The sequence below is a fragment of the Desmodus rotundus genome, chromosome 11 (genome assembly GCF_022682495.2).
Source record: "Desmodus rotundus isolate HL8 chromosome 11, HLdesRot8A.1, whole genome shotgun sequence".
NCBI classification, from domain to species: Eukaryota; Metazoa; Chordata; class Mammalia; order Chiroptera; family Phyllostomidae; genus Desmodus; species Desmodus rotundus.
In genome coordinates this window covers 24,346,994-24,366,579 of record NC_071397.1, presented here as the reverse complement: position 1 = coordinate 24,366,579, position 19,586 = coordinate 24,346,994, and the positions used below count along the sequence as shown (strand labels likewise).

Here is a 19,586-nt window from a genome sequence, read left to right as displayed (position 1 = left end):
AATACAGGGCTAATATTCTGAGGCCACTGTAATAAAAATGGATGATACTCATTGTCAAATAACTCTTAAGTCACATATTCACTTAACTCTTCAAAGGTATTTCAAGATCACAACCTTCAACAGAAACTCTTGGCATCAGTGACTTTCAGAATTTTTTAGTTTCAAAAAGGCAATATGGTGCACTTACTATATGTGTTACGTGACATTCCAGTTATGTCCAGGACAGCACTACTTAATTAAATACAAAACATTTCTGTGAATGTAAACATTAGATATGACAATTCAAGTCAGACTTTATCAATAAATTTGTTACAGAAGAAACATTTTTCAGAGCTTTTGGCATTTGAAACTTTGAATTAGGGAGCACAAGCCTGCAAAATTTTCATTCTGACTTAAAATGGCTCTAAAAATTACCAATATTCGTATCTTCAAATTGGGCTTCTGAAAAGTGCAGATGTGATTAAGATATGCCTATTTTCCCTGGCTGGTGTGGCTCAGGAGATTGAGTGTCAGCCTGCAAACCAAAGGGTCGCCAGTTCGATTCCCAGTCAGGGCAAATGCCTGGGTTGTGGACCAGGTTCCCAGTAGGGGGCGCGCAAGAGGCAATCACACATTAATGTTTCTCTCCCTCTTTTTCTCCTTCCCTTCCCCTCTCTCTAAAAAATAAATAACTAAAATATTCTTTTAATGTGACTATTTTCCCATCCTTCTGATTTACAAATTATATAACAAAACACAAAGTATTTATATAACCAGGTAACTTGAGAGAATGAAAACAAGCAGTAGAGATCAGGAAAAACAAGACAGAATTTAAGAAAAAAGTTAAGGGAGGTAAGTAACTAGGAATATAGGTTTTAATAAAGTCAAACACATGTTCATAAATAATCTTACATGTCTGTTTTCTCTTCGTCTCCAAGCAGCTAACTCTTTAGAAGCTAGTTCTTCGGGACTCATTCTTATAAGATGATCAGGGGTTACTTCTCCTTTCAGTACTTTTTTAAATAATATCTGGAAGTATTTTAAAATGGGAAAGGGAAAAAACATTTTCAAAACGAAGAAAAGCTGCTATACAAAAATTTATGATAAATAAAGATACAATTTTGAAACCTAATTTACAAATGCTTTATGATTTACATATTACCTACTACAAGAGGAATAATGACAGCCTTACAGCCTAGGAACTTATTATCTAAGGCAATAAAATATACACTTCATATAAAAATCAATACATGATGGGGAAGTATGTACACTGGAACCATTACATCATCAATCTCAAGTTGTATTAAGTCTTCCCAAGGACACACTGTCATAACAGAAAAGGTACTGCATAAATGAACTTTACTTAATGTCACATCTTTCATATTTTTAGTATTTCACATGTTTAAATCATAACAGGCTTGGAGGGAACTCCAGAGTGAAGAACCAACTGCAACAAAGACACCTAAAGGAAATATTCACTTATTGAGGAAACTGATCTCCCGGACCATAATGGCAGATTATACACTGCAGAATCCTCTTAAGCTGTTAAATACTTCAAGGAAATATCTAAATCACATACTATAGCAAATACAATTGTAAGAACTGACAAACTGCTAATACTTATGGGAAAAACTTGTCAAATTTCAATAAATATGCAAGGAGTTTGCATCTACACAACACACACACACACACACACAGCTTTTAGATTCCCTCTAAGTTACAAACAAGAAATCCCAGGGAAGATTAAGATTTTACTCCATTGCTAAAGGATATTTAAAACTAAAGTCATGTTTAGTGTAATAAAAAGGTCTTAAAATAGTTTTGTTTGTTTATCTAAAGGCAATTTATTTTAAGGAATGTACCTATTTTAGGATTTAAATCAGAAGTATTAATACAGTATTATCAATTTTAGCTTACTAGTTTTTGAAGAATACATATGAATTTTTAAACAAACTGGATTAAACAAGGGACATAAAGGAGAGAAAACTCACATAAATCAGGTTAAGACAGATTTAGTATTAATATTTTAATAGACTTATTCTATAACATTATTCACCCCTAAGCAGAACTCAATTCAGTAGCAAAAGACTACTAAAATTCTAAGTTCTCACTCCAAGAAATAAATTATAGATAAATCCCTATGTATTCAGGAAAATTGGAAGCATAAATATCTATGAACAGGAACGAAACACTTACATTGTTTTTAGGATCTTTCAGATTGAACATCAAACTTCTATATTTGTTCTTATATTTAGCATCTGTGTCCCGAAAAAAAGAGAAAAGCTCTTTTTCAATTTTTGTGGCAACTTTTGCTGCCTTTTCCTCTGGTACCTTCAAATTTGAGTCTGTAAGTCTTAAAATTAGAATAATTCAATTATTTTTCAAATACTTGAAGCATACATTATTCAATATTCTACAATAATAATGTGTGTTACCTCTTCATAAGAATGTCTTTGAGAGAATGTCTGACACTTTGTCTGATCTGATCTGCAGAAGGCTTGGCAGCAGCAGCAGCAGGAGGATGCACGTTAGCCACTCCTTTTTCAGCTTTCTTCTTCTTTACCTCTTGCTTCTCATGAGCACCTAATTTAAATAAATATCAAAACACATTACATTGTTTCTAAAAACATTTTTCTTTTTAATACATAAGTTTATAAACAAAGTTGGCTGATTAAAAATCACTAATTATTTCTAACTACTCCACATGGAAATATTCTTGACTTTTTAAATCTGTACATGGAGACAGATACTACACTTACTGGAATGATCATTTCATAGTACATAGAGCTATCCAATCATTATGCTATACACCTAAAACTAATATAATGCTACACGTCAGTTACACCTCAATTTTGAAAAAAAAAAAACAAATTTAAACAAATTTTAATTAGAAACTGAGTGACTAAAACGTGGCCCTGAAGTTAAAAACTATATATCCCTTTTTCCATTTTAGATAATGGTTTTTAGGGCTAGTTACTTTTCACGTATATACATTAATTAATTTTTGAAAAACTATTTAGTGGGTGGGTGGAGGTGGAAGAAGTATAAGGGGGATAAATGGTAGAGAAAAAAGACAATAAAAATATATAATTAAAAAATTAAACAAAAATAAACCTATTAAAAAAAACTACCATGTTTTACTGTGTCAAATATGCACTTTTTGCCCAAATTTTTTGAGGGAAAATAAGGATGCACAATATACATGCAAAGTACTACCATAATTATGTTCAAAAATAAATGCTAAAATTCCTTGATAATACAAAAAAGAAGTATCTAAATATAAGTAAGTACAAAATTAAATTAATAAATTAAAATGAAAGGTTTTTTTCCTGAAAGTTTGGGCCAAAAACGTGGGTGTGCATTATACACAACAAAATATGGTATTTAGAAAATCTGAGCTGAACTTACTAAGTGAGCAAATAATTTAATGATCTTACTACCACCACAAAAGTTGATCCATCTCCTCTGGTTTTGAAACTATTGTGCTTGGTTAATATTGTGATTTGAATGTTAAGCTCTTCTCAAATGATTTTTCAATCCATCATTACTAATTCATTTGCACCTTCAAAATCTCAATGTCAAACATTCCACTAACCAACCTCCTCTCATACTAGCTTATTAATAATTATTCTAGAATCTCCTCACTCCTATAACTCTTAAATCTATCACTCTACCATTCATGCTCTCATTTTCCATTATAACCAACTCTGATCAGATAGTCCAACACTATTACCACTCCCTAACATACTTAACACCTTATTCACTCTCTTTATCTGCACTGGCAAAATCACAAGCACAGTGAAGAAAGCCAATTTCTATCCTCCACCCAATGGCCTACAAACAGCTGAAGGTAATGAGAAAATTAAGCAGTGGTGCAGACAGTTCTCAATTTAAATTTGTAAATCACAAATCTCAAGTATATACTCAACCTGCTGCCCTAATCCTATTAAAATTTCCTAGTAAATTTGCTCTCCCACTTTCCAAGACATCTATTTTACACATTGTCTCCCCTCTTCTCAAACCAACACTACCTCCTTCCCCAATTTCAACCTCATTTAATTTTCTCACTTCATATTTTTACTGAGAAAACAGAAAAATGTCAGCTATCACATCTTCCCATCACTAAATCAACCTGTGTGTTTCCTTCCTTCTTTTCTTTTCTCTGACCTAGCCCTTCTATTTGGATCCTACCCTCTCATCTCACGTACGGCTTTTTGAACCCCAACTACCACATAATCTCTTCTATTATCACCAAATTCTCTCTCTACTGGATCATTTGCATTAATTTTTCAAAAATGTTATAACTCTTTTTTAAAAAAAGTCCTAGACCCCACATCCACCTATAGCTACCACACCATTTCTGTTTCCTTTAACAGCAAAATTCCTTGGAAGAGTTATTAGTAATTAATATTTCCAGTTCCTTGCCTTCCATTCTTTCATAAGCCACTATAACTGGCTTTTGTTCCCATTGCTCAAACAAAATCATCCTAATCAAGGTCATCAATAATCTCACTAAACCACATGTTTAACAATCAGTGTTCATGTTATTAGATGTCAAGACCAGACAGCATTTGACACAGTTGATCATTTCCTCCTTTATAAAACTTCATCTGGCTTCCAGACCACCATGGTCTCTTACTTCTCTCACCTCACTCAGGCCATCTTTCTTGTTCTTCCCAACTTTTAAAAGCTGTTGTACCCCAAGGGCTCTGCTTTGGTCTCTTCATTAGTGTAACTGGTTATATCTAAGTTCATGATTTTAAATTACTAACAAACTGATAAATCCCAAATTTATATACCATCCCCCAAAGCCTTCTCTAAGCTCCAGGCTCATCAGCCAAAGGTTTATTCAAACATTCTGCACCTGGATATCTAATAGGCATCTCCAGTTAAAATGCCCAAATCATAATTTTTCAATATTCCTCCCCAAATCTTGTCTTTCTCATCTAAGTAAATAGCACCAACATTTACCTAATCATCTACTGCTAAGACTCTCTCTCCTTCACCTATGTATGCCTAACCCATCAGCAAGTTCTGACAACTCTACAGTAAAATATATCGGACTCTGACCACTTCTCACTACCTCCATTGTACCTGTTCCAAGCTACCATCATTTCTTTCCTTGGATACTGCTATAGATCCCTTAATGGTCTATCCTCCTCCTCACCCATCCTCCTCGTACAGTCCAGTCCCAACTGAAAAACATAGTGATTCATCATTCCCTTGTACAAAATCCTCTATAAAGTTATCCCATGATATTCAGAATAAAATATCGAACTGACCAGGTGGCTCCATTGGTTGGAGCATTGTTCAGTACACCAAAAGGTTGCAGGTTTGATGCCTGGTTAGGGTACACACCTGGTTGCAGGTTCCATCCCCAGTAAGGGAGCGTATAGGAGGAAATGGATGGATGTTTCTCACAACAATGTCTCTTTCTCTCTCCTCTCTCCTCCCACCCCCCCTAAAATCAATAAATATATCCTCTGTGAGGATTTTAAGAAGTATATTATACACACACACATTGTCATGGTGTCAGAGAAGTGCCCACATAATTTTCTGAATTCATCTTCTAAGACTTTTGAAACCCTCGTACGTTACCTTCCAATCACTCTAGAGCTGCTTTCTTGCTCCTCAAATATAAGAATGTTTCTACCTCAAAGTCTTCAGGTTGGCTGTGCCACCTACCCAGTCTTTCCTCCAAATAACTTCACATTCTTTCAAATCTCACCTACATTCTAAAACAAACTCCTACCACTCTCCTCAACTGTGACTCTATCCCATTACTCTACTTTTTCTTCATAGTGTCTAAATTCTGTAAAATAGCACACCATTTCCTTACTTGTCTACTTCTTTCTTTCTTCTCCCATTGGTATTTAAGTGCCATAAGGGCAAGACTTAGTAAAGTTCATTAGTATTTAGAGGCAGTTTTTAATTTCAAGTACGATTAGTCACCAATACTATTTTTATTAACATTAAAATTTTTAATTTCCCTATAGTAATTAATCGTATATGAAATAAAATATAAATACATTGGTATATAATAATTTCTATTAATCTTAGTACCTAGTTTTGAAGCTTTTTCTCCTGTACAAATAACAGTTGTAGAATCTTTTGGTATTTTTTCACTTTTTTCTTCTGAGGATCTCCGAGGTAATGCTGATTGTCCCATCTTTCGAAGGGGAGCTAGCTGCCATTTTTTCATTTCGCTATCTCTACTGTCTGACGAGTTTTTGCCTTCACCAGATTCCTGGAAAAAATAATATTTAGTTCATTAGAATCAAAACTCCTACACTATCTTTAAATATAAAGCAAGCCTGAAGAGATGTAGATAAAAAAAATTAAACCTAATTAGTATTACAACCTATTACAATACCACACATATTTGATTCTTTAGCCCAATAACTGTTCAAGTGGTTTTTTAAAAGATGTACAAAGGTAATTCTCAATTATTAGCAAAAAGAAAAAAATCACCCGTTCATTCAAAATCCATTTGTTAAGCATCTGTTTTCTACAAAACACATAATAGCCTACTCAGCTCTCCTATATAAAAAAAAACTAAAAAATAGAGATCGTGCTCTCAATAAGGATATTAGAAAGTAACTTAGGTGTAAGATAATAAAGAGTTCTCTTAGTTAGCTATGGGTGTGGGAAAAGAAGGGAGAAATTGTGGAGAAGTAAGTTATCTACATTTTCACTATTTTTTAAAGCAAATGTTCCATTCATTTATAATTAAGTATATCAGTTTAAGTTCTCAGTGTACAAATTGGCAATTTTAATTCCCATGACGCAGAACAAACCATCAGGGTAGCTAGAGTACCTGCTAGTCTTGTCCTAATATAATCCACAAAGAACTGGTGGTGAAACTGGCATTCTGAGACCCTTGGGAGAGATTACTCACATCACACTAGTGTTTTAAAGATGGGGAAGGACAATGTGTATAGACATATAGTCATAGCTTTTAAGACAGAACACATACAAAAACAGATTTTCTCCAAACTAGGAATCTTTAAAATGTTTTTTAACTTATTTTCTACCTCTCCAACTAGATTGACTTGAGAGCAGGTGCCTATTTCAATCACTGCTATATATCCAAGTCTGGTGGCAGGCTTGGCATACAGTAGGAACTCAATAAATGATTCAACATAAAATCTATGGATAATAAGTGATATTTAAAAAGTAGATTTCATAAACTAAAATCAGACAAGTCTAAATAACATTAAACAGTACATCAAAAAGGAAGCAGTAATCACTTGTATAACACATGAATTTACAAAATCAGACTAAATTGGGGATTTCTCAAAACATTTACAATGTTAATGTTTTTTTAAAGTCCTTTTTAGACAAAATGGAGGAATTTAACTAAATGATAACACAATGAAGCCATATTTCTGAATGGCCAAGAAACTCTACCCAAGAAGTGATGATTAATAATTAGTAATAAATAGAAGCTTTCCAAAGGTGTGTTACCAATTCCTCTCAATGGAGCTTTCAGTTCTGTATTATCAACTACTTTCGTGGTAATCAAATCAACGGTCAAAGCCAGAGCATATGTCAGGAGGACATAATCTGATTCTCAAAAAGTCTTGGCAGACAGAAAACAGTGGATACCATAAGGATTTGGTACACTGGAACTTAATCCAGATCTGTCATGTAAGGAGTGTCTGAAAATATTACTGAGTTTAAAAGTAACAGAGATTTCGGAGAAAACATACTTATGCTCTTAAACCTGAATGGTTGGACTAAAAGATTTCCAAGGTTCCTTCCACCTCTATAACTCGTGTTCACTGTCTTTTGGATTATTATACTTAGCAACCCACATACATTTGTTGCCACTATGTTTCCCTCCCAGCACCATTTATAAGAATAACAAATCAATTAGAAAAATCAACAGTAATAAAAAGGTAGACAATGAAAATAAAGAAATTTTAATCAGCTAAAGTGCTGTGTCCTCTATACATTGCTCCTATAATTTACTAAATATCTTAGAACTTCTATTTAGAAAATACTTTTAGAAGGTAGCTAAACATAAAAAAAATGAAGGAAAACTGACAATTTGTCACATTTTAAAAGAAAAATTATGAGGTGAGGGTTCCAAAGCAAATACTGGGACAAAGATAAAACAAATTAAGATTACTTTTCCTGCTGGTATGGCTTAGTGGATTGAGTGCCGGCCTTTGATTAATTCAAACTAAAAGGTCACCAGTTCGATTCCCCGTCAGGGCACAGCCTACGCTGTGGGCTGGGTCCTGGGTTAGGGGTGCATGAGAGGCAACCACACATCGATATTTCTCTCCCTATCTGACTCTCTCCATTCCCCTCTATCTAAAAATAAATTAATTTTTTTTTAAAAGATTACTTTTCCTTACAGAGAAAATAACTCTTCCACTTGAAAATAATGCCAAATGTGCCCTGGCTGGTGTGGTTCAGTGGACTGAGTGCCAGCCTGCAAACTAAGGGGTCGCCCATTTGATTCCCAGTCAGGGCGCATGCCTGGGTTGCTGGCTTGGGTCCCCAGTGGAGGGGCACTCGAGAGGCAAATGCACATTGATATTTCTCTCCCTCTCTTTCTCCCGCCCTTCCCCTCTCTCTAAAAATAAATAAATCTTAAAAAAAAAGAAAATGTCAAATGTAGTTTAAAGATCAGAAGACATTTTTTATCAGTACAAGTGACATTAGCCAGTCAGATAAATACAAATACCATGTGATTTCATTATGTGGAATCTAATAAGAAACTAACAAGCAAAACAGAGATAGGCTCATAGAGAGCAGGATGAGTTATTGGTGGGGGCGGGGACAGGAGGTTAAGGGGTGGCAGGATCAAGGAAAAAGGACTCATGGACACAGACAACAGTGTGGGGACTAGAGGAGGAGCTGGGTGGAGGCAGAAGAGGGTATGGGGATAATAAATGGTAATGGACAAAAATTACAAAAAAATGAACTATTAGAGAATAAATTTTATCAGTATACACAATTTACACTTAACACCACAAGATCATACATACCTACCACAGAAAATCCAAGTACCTAACTAGAGAGACTGGAAATAGCAAAAAAACTTTAATAAATAAGATCTGTATGTTCTTGAAGGTGTCACTACCTGGTTTCACCACAATTGCCAAATATTTTAAATATTTAAAAATCTATCATTACAGAAAAATTTAAAAAATTTTAAATGTACCCTAGAACAATAAAACCAAAGGAGAAATTTCAAATTCTAATGATCAGTTTACACAAGTTTCTTAAATAACAAAATGCATTAGTGAGCAGCTCACCCGTTTTAAAATTTTGACCTTGTGCTTCGCTGTATCATCTATATACTTGGTTTTCTCACTTGTTGATGTATGCTTTGATAATCCAAACTTTTCACATTCCATTGTTTTATCTTCACTATGGACTTCAACTTTAGCTTGGTTTTCCAAAATATCTGATTCTGCTACTTCCGTCTTTTTATCTTCCTCAGCACAACATTTCACACACACATATTCTTTGTCTTCCTCTCCCATTTGCTGTGCTTGAGAAAGACTTAACCCAACACAGTCACCATGAAACCAGTCATCACATCTTCCACAGCCAACCATAAACCTAGAAGAAAAAAAACTTTAATTTGACACATTTTCTTCAAAACCAATGTCAAAAGTCTAAATTAAATTTTCAATGTTTGTTTGCATGTTTTCTAACTTTACCCATTCTGTCAGTTCGACAGAGAGCAAGTTTTCAGAAAGAATGTTCAATGAAAATGAAACTTTTAATAAGCTACCTATTTCCCCTCTAGTACGAATGAGAAAATACTGAAAAATAAAAACCCATAGGGATGAAAATAAAGAGCAACTGACCTTTGTTAGTATACTCTATATAAAATAACAAAGTATAGAATAACAATGTATCTCCTCTGAGAAGGGTCAAGTCTGTGATAATTTGATCACAATCCATCAAAATCACATTTACCACAGACCTGAAATCATACATAAAATTGGAGTTTATCCAATCATTTTGTATGAAAAACCAGATTAACAAAAATACAACTCAAAAACCAACATAATGATGTCTCTCAAATCGTTTCTTAATCACCATCTTAACTATGTAACTATTCTTTGAGCTCAAAATATTCTGGTTGAGGGCGTGGCATTATTTAACTAAATCTTACATACTTTTGAGTGTACACTTGATTAGTACTGACCAAGTGCTTCGGATGATGAACTTTTTCCAAAGTAAATACCAATATTGTATCATCATGTAAAAATATTAATATTCAGTATTAGTATTTCTAAGCCATGTCCCTGTAACTTTTCCCTTTACTTCATTTTATCTAAGAAATAATTTCAATAACCAATGAAAACCTCCAGGGACGAGATTTATGACTCATGGCAAATCTGATACATACACAGCAACATGAGGGAGAAATTATCTTTTTTACATACTTTACAAACAGGAAAACTACAAAGCTCAATCATGTTTAACAGTTTCCTTTCTTCTTCAGGTTAGTGACTCATGCTGTGCTTGGAAAATTAAGAAGGATTTAGGTATATTCTTTCAAGACATAAAGACTATGCTTGATTTTGATGGTAAGGATAGTGACACCAACCATGTGTCAACTCCTTTTTGAAACCTATGGTACAATAGGAAGATGTTAAAGGTAATACACCAGTTATAAGGACAACTCTCCCTAAATACCCCAGAGGTCCTGTTTAAATATTGGAACTATAAAAACTGTACGAGCTTCAATCTTCACAGGGTATCTTGATTAAGTCATGTCAAATACCCTGTTCCCCCGTTCCCCTGTTCCTGCACTCTTCTTGTATGCTCTATGGTATACGAAGCTTGCGCTGTCTGTGCATTAAGGACTAGATCTCAAGTCTGTAATTCACCATTCCCTACCCTAACTGGTAACGTCTGTGCTGGCTTTACCAGATAAAGCCATCATTTTCCCAATGACTCATTTGGCTTAGGGGGGGAGAAAGCAAAAAATCTCAGCCCTTACATAAAAACTAACAAAACCACCAGAATCTTTTAGATTCATAACCCTAGTATGTAAACTTTTATACAATGTGACATTAGTTTTCAAAATAGAAGTGGTTTCTCTAGGTTTCGGGAGATTTTTGATGGGTAAGTGATACATGTTTCAATGATACAGATCTTAGAATCAACAGAAAAATAAAGTTTGAAAAATACAGGTGCTTTAAAGTTTTGCTTCACATTGCAATGTCATTAAGAAATGCTTTTTCTTGAAAGCAATGTCTGAAATATTGAAGGAAGGCTCATAGTGATTTCCCTTTATTTCCATTATCAGAGCTATGTCATGATTTCTTCAAGGCAAGTCTGAAGCTTTTCAATAAGACACTATATACAATAGAACCTATACACTATGACCATGGTTATGCTTTTGCTCCAAATCCAAATCTAAGTTATCAATTTACATACCACATTTTAAGGAATTCCAAAATTTTATTTTAAAGGGGAACAACAGTTTTACAATCATGAAATTTTTCACCATGCCTCAATTCCAAGTTTCTGTCTCCTCAAACTTGAGGCTGTGAAAAGCAACTATCTAGTGCCACCGATGATATCTTAATAGTTTAGATAGTTTATGTAACAAATAATGCAGTTAAATAAAATTGAGTAATCAAGAAAAAATAACATTAATTTCTACATATCCTCAAGGAAACATAATTAACTTGAAAATGGAATTCAAAACCCAATATGTAAATATGGATTAAGGTTTAACACTTAGAAGCACTATGAACTTTATGAACCATATTTTTAAAAGATGGCCTATCACAAAATTATATTTTTTATTCCCTTTCCATATTATTTTTCATGGGGGGAGGACAGTATGGTTCACACAACAGGATCCCTCTCCCATTTTCTGGTGTCCTTGAATTTCTGATTACCAACAGGCAAAAATCACTTAATAGACTACAAGCTGGATGTTAAAATCTTTCATCACTTAAAAAAAGATATTGTGTGGAATCAAGCTTTAAATTAACTGGCTTGTCAGCATAGATCAGTTAAATGGAAGTTTGACAATGTTTGTTTTCTCATATGTTCATACATAAAATTTAAAATAAAAAATAAAAACCAATCAACTGTAAAATTATTAAAACTTGAAATTCTAATTGTTTTGGCATAAAACCAAAATTTTCAAACTTTTTTCAAAGTAAACCACAAACCAACATTGTGAATTCCTGTTAGCAAATTCCTAATTCATTAACAATGTAACTGTTACAAGATGGGCCTTCAGTTCGTTTCCTTTAAATGACAAATGCAGGTCACATTACTGTGTGTGTGAGTGTGTGTGTGTGTGTGTGTGTGTGTGTGTGTGTGTGAATGTATACATACACTTTTCTAAGATGAGAGGGTTCAATTCCACATAAACATCAAATCAGTATTTTTATCACTACCTACCTAATATGCAGAGAAAAATACTTATCAAACTCTTAAAAGTCCTGAGAAAAAGCCATAAACATTTATGCTAGGTAGAAATTTCCTTCTCAGAATAAAAGCTTTAATGATAAAGCTTTGAATCCATTCTGCTACGGTGTGTTTGTTTTTAAATTTCATCCAGTAACTAATGTATAATAGAGCAAGAAATTATAGCATAAAGATATCAACATCTTCCGGGTAAGCTAGCAATGAAAAGACTAAGACTTGATCCTTCCAAAATACTAACTTGCTTATAATTTTTAAAAATTCAAAGGTAACATTAACTTTTTAAAATGAGTATTAAACAGTCTGGTTTTTAAAATAATACATATATATCTGTGTTAAGGCTGAATCAGTAAAGTAAACCGAATCGGGGGGAAAAAAACAGAACACCCCAGCATGATGTGTAAATTGTTAGTCAATACTTACTGTCTTTAGGACATGTATACAAATTGCTATGGTCAAATATTACATTTGGCCATACCATGAACAAATCTATTAAAAAATATAATGTCCACTGGAAGCACATACAAAGAGCTAACCTACAATGCAATATACGTAAAATGCTGAAGATTTAGTAGTCTTTACCAAAACAAGGCTGTCCCAAGTGCTAGAAAATGTCATATTAATTAATAGCTTTCAATGGGTTAGTGCATGACATAAAAAAGATGGATAAAAATTATTTCTAATATGCCCTTCCTAACAAATTCATATTCTTATGCATGAAATTTTAAAAATTACATGCTGCACAACAGGCACATCTTTTGAGTAACCTCAATATATGCAAGCACAATGTATCAAAGTAGTGAAGGCTAATTAATATGTAAAGAAAAAAACCAATCAATTATTCAGGGTTCTTTATTCAGAAAATTGAAATAATGTGTAATGGTGCTTCCAAAATTACCCATTTCCAGTGTTATTATATATTATTCATGTAAATTACATAAGATGAACTCAAAATTCCCACACATCTAACATTCTGCTTTTCCAAACTCAAGCAAAGAAACTCAACGTTTTACAGAGTACATCCATAAGGCGGCATTAGATAAAAAACAGTAGGACTTAACATTTCATCTTCACTTTAGGAAAATAACTTGATTTTGGTAAAATGACAGTCATTTAAAAGCCTGGGCAAACTCCTGAGGACCAGCCATCAGAAGTTTATCTTTTAAAAAAAGCTATACAGTAACATTCTTAACGTGGCTTCCAACTCTAGACCAAAGTTTCATTTTAGAAACTCATTCACTTTAAAGCTCCTACTCTATTCCTCTGACCACATGGCACCATAATAATTTTTAGAAGATTCTGGCAGAAAGAAAAGGGATGGCATAAAAGAGGACTTAAATGCACCATCCAAGCCTCTAATTCTCTTAGGCCTGAAAATTTACAGCAGGCCCACTTTACAATTATTTGAATAGGTGTTTTAAATTTTAAAAAAGCATAAAGAACATATAAGTGAGGGCAAATGTAGATCTATATTCAAACAAGTTACAATTTTTAAAAACAAGAATGTTATAAAGTAACCACTGAACTGATACTAAAAATAGGCCACAGGCTGAGTCACAAATGAAGAAACCCTTTGACATAAACTTCAGTTATTTTTTACAGAATAGCCGCAAGTCTTCTCACACTCTCCCCAATCACCCCTCTGCACACTAAAATAATGAATTACAACACACTTACTAAACTGTCCCTCCCTAAATAGTTTCATTTTTATGTAATCTGATAATGCTGGGAAAGTCACTAACATTTACTTTCACAAGTAAGGGCATTACAATGTGCAAGTTACAATGTTCTTTCATCATGTCAACATTGATAGAAGCTCCAACAGCAATCTGAACACTTGAAGAGGATAATCTTGCAGCTGCAAACTCCACTTCATTTCTTGTTTTCCTTTCTTAAAAAGCTAGCAAACAAAATACACTGTGAGGGGAGGGGAGGGATGCCATAAAACTATAAACTGAATCTTAAGGAAAGAATGCCAAAGGACAGTGCTAAAATCATTTAAAAGATTAGAATTCACAAGAAATCCTCCAAATCATTAAAACATTCAAGAAGAAAGAATTTGTTTTCACTCCATTCCACGTTATATATACAAAATTCACCTGGGTAATTTAACAGCTATTTTAGCTATCAAATACCACTCCAAGGTCAAGTTTTATAGTTATAAAGTAGTAGTATTAAGTTATAGTGTGCTTCATTTTTACCTCCCCCCCAAAAAAAACCTTCAAAAGAAAAATAAAATCTCCATTATGACCTTCACACTTTATTACTAGTTTTTCTCAAATCAAATAAAATAATATATACAGACCCGAGGCAGTATAACAATTTTCTAATTAGCAAAAAGGTTTTTATTCCCCCTAGATGTAATAACTGAATTACACTAACTGGTTACAATGACAGAACATTTCCATATATACCAATTGTTGGTTATACTTTTTTAAATGTTGTAAGGTGACATATTTGTAAATTCAATGACTCCATCTTCCTATCATTTATCCAGTAATGATGAGGGGTTCTGTTGGTGGTGGTGTTTCTGCAAAAGTCTTTGTATATTAAATAATTTCTTTGTATAAATACGTTCACACTAATCCCACCCTAAAAAAGCAATTTCTCTTCAATGTACACATCATAAATACACATACACACACACACACACACCTGTTGCCATGTGGTTTTTTGCAAAACCCACACTGCTTGCTGGGGGTCCACATATATTTGCTTTCAAATGAAGAGCTATGATCTAAGCCTTCTCTTTTTATGGTAGCTATGTTATCTGGAATGAACAATGGTGGCTCATCCAAAGAAAAACTTTTGCTGCTTCTTCTTTGGCGGGGCTGTAGGTTCTTCTCAGGTTTTTTTAGTTTCAGTTTCTCCTCCTCCTTAAAATGCTCTGCACCACCTGCATGTTCAAGCTCCTCCTTCACATGACTATTGGTTTTCAAAGTGGGAGCCAGCTGCTGGGACTTATGGCACTGTTTCTGGCAAGAATGTAATAAATGTCCAGTTTGTGCAGAATGATGAGGTTCTTTAGAGCAACCAGGGTGACCATGAGGCTTATCACTCAATGTATGAATTACAGGTTTGGAAATCTGTACTAAATTTTGATCTTGCATTTTCTTCGATATAGAATGAGCTTGATTCTTCATAGACTTAACCCCAGAATTGCAACTCTGAATCTTTAAATCCTTATCAACTTGTTTTTTTCTCACTTTGACTGGCCTATGAAAATTTTGTTGAGATTCTCGTTCATCAGCATTTCGTTTCACACTTTTGACACTAGCTTTAGTTTTGTTATGCATTAATTCATGCTTTGCTGCAACAATTTTTTTCAGAGTATCTGTGGTCATGTTTTGCTTAGAATGAATTACAAGTTTTGTGTGTTTGGATTTTATGTTTTTTGACTCTAGGCAAGAAACAGTACTTGATGGGCTGTTTCTGTCATCCTGAAGGTTTGCTGTTTCATGAGACTCCATTTTAATACTTTCAACAACATTCAACTGTTTTGAATTTTGGTCAGGCACATCACAAACAGCATTTTCTAGGATATTACTTTCTGGTTCTAAAGCACTAGTATTAACCACGTCAAAGTTTGACTTGTTAAACTCAGTGCTCTCCAACTGCTTGTGATTAGACTCTATGTCTTTACAATAACCCAATGGTTCTACTTCATTTCTATGAAGGGCATTCTTAGCTTTATCAGATTCCATGGTATTCTTCAATTCCAAATGACATTCTTTTATTTCATCCACAGAACTAGACAAACCTACAAGGTTCTTTTCAGTCTTATTTGTACAAGCAGCATCACCAGACAGAGGAGTAGAAGATGCAGGTTCCTCAACAATTTGGTCACCTTCATGGGGTAATTTTACTGTTTCCTTTAATTCTTGTTCAACTTTTCCCTTTGCCTTCATTTCTTCACCAATAGCCTCATCCATTTTATCTGAAATAGAATCATCCTGTTCATGTTCTTCTTTATCTGAAAATGGAAACAATGTGCTACTACTAACAGTCTTAGTCTTGATTTTACATTCAATCAGAGCTTCATTTTCTTTCTTCTCCTCAATATTATCACAAGTCTCTGAAAGGAGTGGACAATTTAACTCATGAGATGGCACATTTGCTTTCCCCTGATTATTACACTTCTGCTTAGAATCTAATCCAGCTTCATCCTTCATTTCAAGGCAAGATGACACTGTAGAATGACTTGCAGTCACTGACACTTCTGGTACCACTTCAATTTGTTCAATATGCCGACTGCTCCTTCTGCTCTCTTTATGGTACTCAGGCTTTGGTGATGTACAAGCTTCTTCTTTAATCTGACTCCTCTCTGGTTGCTTTCCCCCTGCTTTAGGGGCAGATACAGTCTTCACAGGTGGTTTTTTTGTGCTATTTAAAGGTGCTGCATTTGAACGCTTGGCAATAGTGCTTTGTCGCAAACTTCTTACTTGTTCTATCACAAGGGAAAAAAATAAATAAAAATAACTTAGCTATTTTGCCACATGTTTTTATTTCAATACAATTTAGAATATACACTTCTTTATTCTGAGCTACGAAATGTATCACTTTAATGAAAATGTACTGAACAGTTACTCATGATGGTGAATTTACAGAGATATGTATGTTTTATATTTATGAAAGTTCTATAAATTCTAGCAGGGGAAGACCTCCATAAAATTTAGACTACTCTACCTTACTATATGACAGAAATGTTTTCATCAAGTCTCTTTTCTACAAGAAATAAGCTGGGAGTAAAATAAGTTAAATGAGCTTCCTTTATATCAACACCCATCCTAAAGCAAGACTGTCATACAGTTTTAAACATTAAATGCTTTTAAATATATAAAACCAAAGTCGGGTGGCAATAAAATCTGAACGAAAGCACCTATTACAAACAAGATCTGTGAGTTTCAAAGCACAGCCTCAAAAGAACTCGAATTCCTTTCTGAATGTGCTTTACTCATATTCCATCATTTTAGCATTCAAGCTATTCCTAAAAGGGGGGAAAAAGTATATGCTAGAATATTAGACAATGAACAAAAGAAAAACTACAATTAAAAACATTTAAACCAAGAATATGTATCAAAAAATATGAAAATAATTTAATAAAGCTTCCCACCTTTAACAATGCCTCTAACAAAGAATCTATTAATTTGTGTTTTCCTCCTTTCTGTATCTGGATATATCCTCTAGGGAAAGGAGAAACGCAAGGTGGGGGGGGGGGGAAATGAGAAGAAAGAATGCTAAGTAATTCACTAAGTAGAAAATCAACCCACAAACTAAAATACAAAATAAAAAGCTATTTCCAACCCTACACTTATCTAATACTCTGAAATCAACTCTGTATGAAAACTAAACGTTTTCAACTTAAAAAAAATTTCCTACCTTTCAATGTAAAACCCTACTATGCACCAATATTGAGAACACTTCCCACTGTACTTGAATTAAAAAATGTGAAAAAAATAAAAATTAAAAAAATAAAGAACACTTCCTTAATTTGTCATACACCACTAAACTGTGAGACTCTTAAATATATGTCCCCATTTATCTGTAACAGTCCTAGGTGATAGTATACCCTTTCACACTTAATTGTCCCACTTTGGACAAGAAATTATATGGTCATCCTAATCTTAGAGACACTTCCTAATTCCCTCAGCACTTGGTAAAATATTTGATCATTAGGTTAAACTTTTTAAAATTTCTTAGTGGATTATGAACTATTTATCACATGCTCAACTATACAAATAACATTTTTAAATAATTCAATTTTCAATGGTTGGTTATCAGTATTTAGATGATTTTTAAAGCTCTGAAGACAGCTTGTAATAATTTACATCTCTATTTTATTCATCTGCTCTAACATAAAATAAAGAACATTTAACACCCATTACCTAAGTGATTGCTAAAAATGATAAATAGCACATTCAACTGTGAAGGTATACAGATAAAAAACTGTTTTTGCGATAGTAATTGATTTACTGAGCAAAGGGTAAAGTCATTTTTTCTTCTCCAATATCAACTACCTTAGTTTCAAACCTGGATGTATAGGCCAAACATGTCTATAATGTGCATTCTATATTTTTCATTTCTCAAGGTCCCAAGTATATACCAAATAACTGATTAAAAATATAAATTGAGAAAAAGATGATAAAGTAAATATATGCATCTAAGTCAATCCACTTCTCAAAACCCCACTAAAGCTACAGAAAAGGCATGAATCTAAAGGAAAGAAAGAGCAGAAGAGAAAACACTGACAATTTTGGAAGCCAAACAAGAGATCAAGAAGTAACTGATGTAAGGGATTCAGGAAAAGACAATCGCCAAAAGCTGGCCATTAACACCTCAAAAGGCTTAAGAATTGGTGACCTCAGATGATTCTAAAGTGGGGATGAAGGCGGGTGGTTAAAATGAGCTGAAGCTATTTAAGAAGCAGTTAGATCTCTAGGCTCCTTCTCTTCCCAACTCCATCTGTTTAGACAACTCCCGTTCCCTGGTCCTAATCCAAGACTGGAAGGCTTATTCTCTGGAGAGTGTACAACAGTGTTTCTAAGATGTACATCAGTCACCGATAAAATTGAAAGATAAAGTACACTGAAATTTGTGAGATAAAGCTAATGTATATATACTGAAAACACAGACATCCCAGTCAAGTTCCCTTAAGGGCTCCCATAATATGCTAGCCAGCAATCTAAATTCTGACATCAAGATTCCTCCCCAAAAATATCACAGCCAGTTCACTATACAGTGATGCTCATAATTAACATCACTCAATCCACACATTAAAAGGTTCCATACAGTTTTAGTTTCCTAAACATGAGCAAACAATCAAGGATCAGACATTTAGGAAAGTCTCTAACATTGAAAAGACTGAAGAACCCACCCCAAAAAGACAACATGGAAAAAAATGAAACTACGAAAGAAGGGAATAACTTTTTAAAACACTATTAAGTACCTTATGATGGAAAATAGAAGTATAGCATACACGAAACAAGACTAGAATGCTACAAAAAATACTATTCCCAAAACAAAAAAAGGAGATTCACAAATTATAAAGGCAAAACTTGATGGAAAAGTTGGAGGATAAATATGAGAAAATTTCAGCAAGTAAAGAAAAAAAGACAAAGAGGTAAAAAGTAGGCAAGATAAAGAAAATGAAGGCCTATCCCTGCTATCTAATGCTTGAATAA

At 33.8% G+C, this 19,586-nt stretch overlaps 1 protein-coding gene across 7 annotated transcripts in view; it reads right to left on the bottom strand.

The window, feature by feature from the left end:
• PHF3 (PHD finger protein 3) overlaps positions 1-19,586 on the bottom strand; it is an 83,983-nt gene that overhangs the window by 27,105 nt on the left and 37,292 nt on the right. For 6 of the 7 annotated variants that reach the window (XM_071219672.1, XM_024576554.4, XM_053913511.2 and 3 more), the window contains 6 exons: positions 15,061-16,852; positions 9,252-9,561; positions 6,043-6,226; positions 2,415-2,562; positions 2,176-2,332; positions 892-1,008 (listed from right to left, as the gene is read on the bottom strand). In XM_071219672.1, coding sequence (XP_071075773.1) covers positions 892-1,008; positions 2,176-2,332; positions 2,415-2,562; positions 6,043-6,226; positions 9,252-9,561; positions 15,061-16,852 — 2,708 coding nt within the window. The remainder of the gene's footprint in view (positions 1-891; positions 1,009-2,175; positions 2,333-2,414; positions 2,563-6,042; positions 6,227-9,251; positions 9,562-15,060; positions 16,853-19,586) is intronic. The other variant, XM_053913516.1, reaches the window with a different exon arrangement.